At 35.2% G+C, this 6,364-nt stretch overlaps 1 protein-coding gene across 1 annotated transcript; it reads right to left on the bottom strand.

Moving 5' to 3' along the window:
- Positions 1-334: 334 nt before the first annotated feature.
- LOC113292907 (transcription factor CSA-like) lies at positions 335-2,420 on the bottom strand. Its single transcript, XM_026541723.1, has 3 exons — positions 1,419-2,420; positions 819-1,325; positions 335-719 (listed from the first exon to the last, which is right to left on the bottom strand). Exons 1-3 carry the CDS (start codon positions 1,915-1,917, stop codon positions 454-456), a joined length of 1,272 nt encoding a protein of 423 aa, XP_026397508.1. The 5' UTR covers positions 1,918-2,420; the 3' UTR covers positions 335-453.
- Positions 2,421-6,364: the final 3,944 nt, after the last annotated feature.

The following is a 6,364-nucleotide window of genomic DNA, read 5'->3' as shown; positions in this document are numbered from 1 at the left end:
TTCAATTCAGTTAACCTAAGTTTTACCTATCAAAGCCTATATGTATCAGTCAGAAATTACTCATACACTGTCTTTATTTCATTGAATGTCGTGGCATAAATGATTCTGAGAATGTTAAAATCTCGTCCCCGTGAACGCAAAATAGGATGGTAGCTTGAGATAAATGCAAGTATGAAACTTCCGTAAAGTGAGGTAAAGTTAGCTGTGTAATTGAGTAACTACAATTAATACTGGTAATATTAAAGATTCACAGCAAACATTTTGATTAACATGACAATAAATAAAGAGGAAATTAACAGCAAACTGTACTGTTGATTTCATACTAACAACACAAGCAACAAAAGGTTTCTTACTGTTGATTAACAAAACTGTGACCATGTACATTTCAAGATATATTTCTTCAAATTATCCCTTGTTTCTATGCCAAGTTCTTAATAAAACCCTTTCAGTCTATTATGCCGTGGTTCCAACTCCAAGGAAATCAATGAAAGGCAAAGCTTCATTATCTCCGGTATTAAGATTACGTCTCCCTCTTTTATGTACTGAACTATCATTAGCTGAAATTTCAGAGTTTGAATCAGAATAACCACCAGATGGATGATGATCTAAACCAATAACCATCTTCATTGGATAACTATCATGTTTACTGATCCCAGTCTTGGTCTTCTCACTATACAAACACCCACTGCTAAAAGACATCATATTTTCTTCAGATGGACCTATAATCACAAAAACAAATAAAATGGACCGCCACTAGAAACTAATTAAACAAAAACAAATTTGTAATCTAACACCATCTTTGAAGGATCAAAACATACCCATTTGGAAATCAAAGAGCATTTGATTAGGACTAATAGGTTGGGTTCTGGCCGCAGAAGATGAGTTAAGAGACAAATTAGTGCAAGTTGAAGTAGATTGGTCATCTTTAGTAGTAATGGTTGATTCACTACGTGCTCCTGCTCCTCCTGCTGCTGCATTCTTTTGATGATAAGAACTAATCAATTTCAAATCTGCATGTTTCATCATCAAAAGGGTTTGATGGTCATAAGTAGTAGTACTAGCAGTAGGAATAGGAGGAAATGGTTTTCTAGATGACCTCCTAGAAAGATTATTAGATTGTTCTCTCTGTTTTCTAGCCATGATAACATGCCAATGATTCTTAACACCATTATCAGTTCTACCAGGGAAAAGTCTAGAAATCATAGCCCATCTATTTCCATATAATCTGTGTGCTGCTAACAGTCTCTCTTCCTCTTCTTCACTAAATGCTCTTCTGTTAATCCTTGGATCCAGTTGATTAAACCATCTTAATCTACAACTTTTTCCTGCAGCCCAAAAAACAAACAAACAAGAATATCATCAGTATTCATAATCGAATGACTTGAGCAAAAAAACTTTTGAAATAATTCTATACGCACCTGATCTTCCTTGTAGTTTCTCTGAAATGAGATTCCAGTTTTGAGGACCATACTGAGATACGAGTTCTTTAAGTTTGGAATCCTCAGCTGGTCTCCAATGCCCTCTTGCAATAGAATGCACACTACTTGTACTTTGTTGATTGCTTCCATGACCAAAACTTTCACTGTCCTGTTGTTTTTGATAATCAGCATTACAAGGCATTTCATTTTTTATGGCAGTTTCTTCAGAAGTAGTCTGGAAACTCCAACTTTTGATGTTTTGCTCATCATTTGATCCCCCCATTACTTGAAAACTCAAATCTGAACTTTTACTCATCATGCTTTTATCCTTGGAAGGAGAAGACGAAGAAGAAAATGGACCAAAACTAAGAGATAACGAAGTGGGTGATGATGGACGAGAAGACAGAAAGTTGATCTCTTGAAATCTTCTTCTAAAATAACTACTTTCATCACCACCACTTGATTTTTGAAGATTTTGTTGTGGTTGTTGTAAAGTCATTGTGATGATCAAATATTAGTAAAAAACTAACTGATGAGATTAAGACTAGTTCCTAAAGAAAGAAATCAAGAATTAAACGAACCCACTACTAACAAACAAGTAGATATTCCTACTTCAACATTACTGCTAATTTGCTACTTATGTAGTATATAATTACAGTTGGTACAAATTTTGATAAATGAAAACTTGCTATATAATGAGAGAACTGAGAAGAGGTTGTTTGATCTTGAGTATTTAATACATTTTGTTTTATAGAACTTGTTAGAAATAAGCATTAAAAGCAGAAGAAGGAATAAACAAGGAGAACAGAAGAGATGGGATTTACAGTAAAAAGGGAACAAAGTTTGAACTTTAAATTAAGAAAAACACCATGTACCCAGAGTCTCTGGTCAGGGTGGGTACTTACTTCAAGATTATTTCTCTTGGGTTCTCTGCTCTTCCTCTGCATGCAACTCAAAACCGCTCGTGTGGGTAAGACTCCTCTCTCTCTCTCTTTCTTTCTTTATAACTGGTAAGTTTGTTGGTATTGCCACTGATGGATCTCGATACGGACAAATAGACTTCAATAAATAACAAGAATGGAAGTGGGGGAATAGGTAGTAACTGATTGTTTGAGATAACGACACGGAAATGTTTTGGTTCCAGGTTATTACCAGAATTATTAATCAAAACCGTTTTGAAACTACACATTTAAAAGGAACTTATATCCGTTTTGACTTTTAGTTCTGGTTCATAAGGACCAACGAATTTGGATTCCCGGCTTAATATGGGATCACCCATCCGTCGTTAGTAACGACTCCGTTACGCACATCTTGGCTGTAGGAACCGTATGAACAAAATAATGAACTCTAGTCCATCCAATGCCGTTGACCATGTTATAATGGTACCCACAGGCAGATGCACCATCAATGGATCTTGAGCCCCCAAACTTGCCTATGGTTGAAACGATTCTTTTTATATATTTGGTTCGTTTATGGAAAAGTTTTGTTATCACCTTTTTAATTTGGTCTAAATAAAAGAGTGATAATATTTTTTTTTTTAAAAGAACGTAGTATATTGTGGACTTATAAATTTCAGATGTTGTAACCGTAGTTATCTTTTTATTTTGTTAAGCTACGTCATTACTCAAAAAAAAATTGTCATCGTAGTCTTTTTCTTTTTAGTCGGCAAAGATAATTTATTATCGAATTAAAGAGGTGGCCTATAACCCATAGGTTCCATAGTTTCTAGCATCTGTCTAGTTAAAAGAAATAAAAATAAAAAGGAGCATACGAACAAATTGGTATTGCATTGTGATGCCGAAGCAGCAATCCTGGTTTGCACCATCATTAACAAAATTAAACCTTACATTTCAACTTAAGTAATCTTTTTTTTTTTTGACAAAGCCCACTGGTTAAGGATACCCAAACCAAAAACACAAAACAAAACTAAAAACAGAAAGAAAAAACAACACCAAAACTATCTTCTTCTTCGCCTATGATAAACCTGTTAAGCCTTCTCAGCTGCCAGAATTTCTCTAAAATCAGGAGAAAAATCATCATGTCGAAGCTCCACCCAAGTACCACCAGGATACAACCTTGCAAGAAAATCTGCAGCTCTATTCGTTTCTCTATAACAATGAGTCACTTTCCAAGAAGTAAACCTCCTTCTCAACTGCTTTATTCTTCTCCAAATTTGTAAAACATTCCAAGGTGGTTCAGGGTCAGGATTTGTAAGCAGATTGTACAAGCCAAGGAATCAGTTGCAATGTGAACTCTGAATTGATCAATCTTTATAGCTATCTTAAACCCCAGTTCCACACCCTGCAGTTCATGTACCAAAACTGAAATAGGTGGACTTCCACCACTAGCAGCACTCAAAACCTCTGCAGTGTGATCTCTAAGAATGGCACCAAAACTCCTAGCATCATCAGACTTAGAACCATCAGTGTTTATCATTATTTCATCAGTTGCAGGTGCAAGACAAGTACAATCAATAATATCTGGTTGGAAAAATAAGCAGTCCGCTCTCTATCTGCTCATAAACCATATCAAGTTTAAATTATCCTTCTCCTTGAACATGGAAGAGAATATTTTAAACCTCACATCTTGGGCAATCAACAAGCTAACTTGGTCTTTTGATCGCTTTCATGAATATTGAAATCTGCAGTAGTGATTTGCTTCACCATATCTTGAACACTATCTTCCATGTAAGAAGGAAAATTCCATCTCTCATCAGTAATAAACTCAGGAACCTTAGTAGCATCAGAGGCACCAATCGTCTCTAAGGTGTTTGAGTCAACCCAATATACTAATCTCCCTTTTGAATGCCAGTTATCATGTAAGAAATTAATGTTAGTTCCATCACCTAACATAATTCCAATATGTTGTTTTGCCAAATCTTTGTGCTCTGAAATTCTTCTCCAACACCAAGAACAATCTAGAGGAACATGCATGGTCCAGATATCATGATTCTTGATAAGATTGCTCTTGACCGAGGGTAGTCCATATAGTCTCTTGCCAGAAATGAGATTCGAGATGTGTTTAAGGTTAGCAGCAACATGTGTATGCTCCAAACTTTTAACACCAAGACCCCCTTCCTCACAAGCATGAGACAAACAATTCCAACTGATGGGATTATAGTTCCTTTTCATTTCAGCACCAGACCATAAAAATCTTTTAAACTTTGAGTTAAGCTCCTTTATTACTCTTTTAAGGAGAATAAAACATGAAACTCATAACTAAAGCATGCCACTCAAGAAAAAATTAACAAGTAAGGCCCTTTCTGGGTAGGCTAGTTTCCAAGAATTAAATCTATCATCCACTCTCTCCAGCAAAGGTAAACAATCTCTGTAAGACAATCTAGATAAGAGGAATACCCAGGTATCTGACAGGTAATTCCCCCACTAAACATTCCAGAATATTAAGAATTTGTTGTAGAATATTATCTTCAATAACAGAATAGAATAAGGAAGTTTTTTGATTAATCATTTCAAGACCAATACATAAACTAAACTCATTCAAAGCATTCTTAATACTAGAAGCAGCTAAGGTAGTACCTTTGAAGAAAAGCATAACATCATCAGCAAAACACAGGTGTGTGAGATTTGTAAGCTTGCACTTTGGATGAAACCCAAAATTCTGCATCAGCACCTGTCTGAGAAGGGTGGCACTTAACATCTCCATGGGAAGGACAAACAAATAGGGAGAAATTGGACACCCTTGTTTGAGTCCTCTCTTAGCTCCAAAAAAACCGTGGGGAGAACCATTCATTAACACAGAAAATTTAGAAGAAGTAATACATAGAGAAATCCAAGTAATAAAAATGTTTGGGAAACCCATTTGCTTTAATACATAAAAGATAGCATTCCATTTAACAGTGCCATAAACCTCTCTCAATTTAAAGCACATCTAGGAGACCCATTATCTATGATAGTTCTTAACAAGTACATGAGCCAACATAATGTTATCTTGTATGCTTCTACCAGATATAAAAGCTGATTGATTCTGACTAATAAGACCCCCCAAGGTCCTCTTCATTCTAAAAAAAAATGATTTTAGTAATGCACTTATAAGTAACATTACAACAAGAAATTGGCCTGAAATCTGAAACTACTGAAGGATTCTTATTCTTTGAAAAGTAATAAAAGTGCTATTGACTTCCTTTAAAAGCTTGGATTTAGAGAAAAAATTTTGAACAACAACAACCAAGTCATCACCAACAATGGACCAGCTAGTATTGAAACAATGGCTTGAAAAGCCATTTGGCTCTAGAGCCTTACTAGAACCAATTGAGTTTAAAGTTGTGACCACTTTCTCTCTAGTAACATGCTTAATGAGGTCATCCTACATCATATTGTTTAACACAAGCCTCAAACCTTAAATTCAAAAAATCATCATTTCCACTATCCTCTAAATCACTACCAAAAAGATGAGAATAATAAAAAAAACACATTCACTAGCAATATCCTTGTCCTCAGAAAGTTTAACATTTTCACTATTAAGAGAATCAAGATATTATTCCTAAACCTTCGTTCTTTGAGAGAATTATGAAAGAAAGAAGTATTAGAGTCTCCCAGATTTAACCATTTCACTCTAGACTATTGCTTAAGGGAAGATTCCTCATACTTGGCCAATTTCACATACTCAGCAACATAATCTCTCTCCCTTCTAGCCAGCTCTTGATCAAGAGGATGAGACTGGAGAATCATTTGAGCAGAATCCATATTTCCTTTTGCTAGCCTAACTTGCTCAGACATAACTCTAAATCTAATTCTTCTCCATTTAATAAGCTCATGTTTCACATTCTTCAGTTTATTAACAAAGTTAATCATAGGGTTACCTCTCACAGATAAATTCCATCCAACTCCAACCAATCCCAGAAAATCTTCTTCCTCAGATAGAAAATTATAAAACCTAAAAGGTGGGGGGCCATGCTTTCTATTTTCACATTGTTTATCGGTGAAAAA

This window comes from Papaver somniferum, chromosome 7 (genome assembly GCF_003573695.1).
Source record: "Papaver somniferum cultivar HN1 chromosome 7, ASM357369v1, whole genome shotgun sequence".
Classification (NCBI taxonomy): Eukaryota; Viridiplantae; Streptophyta; class Magnoliopsida; order Ranunculales; family Papaveraceae; genus Papaver; species Papaver somniferum.
Note: the sequence above shows the minus strand (reverse complement) of the source record. Positions and strands in the feature narration are given on the sequence as shown.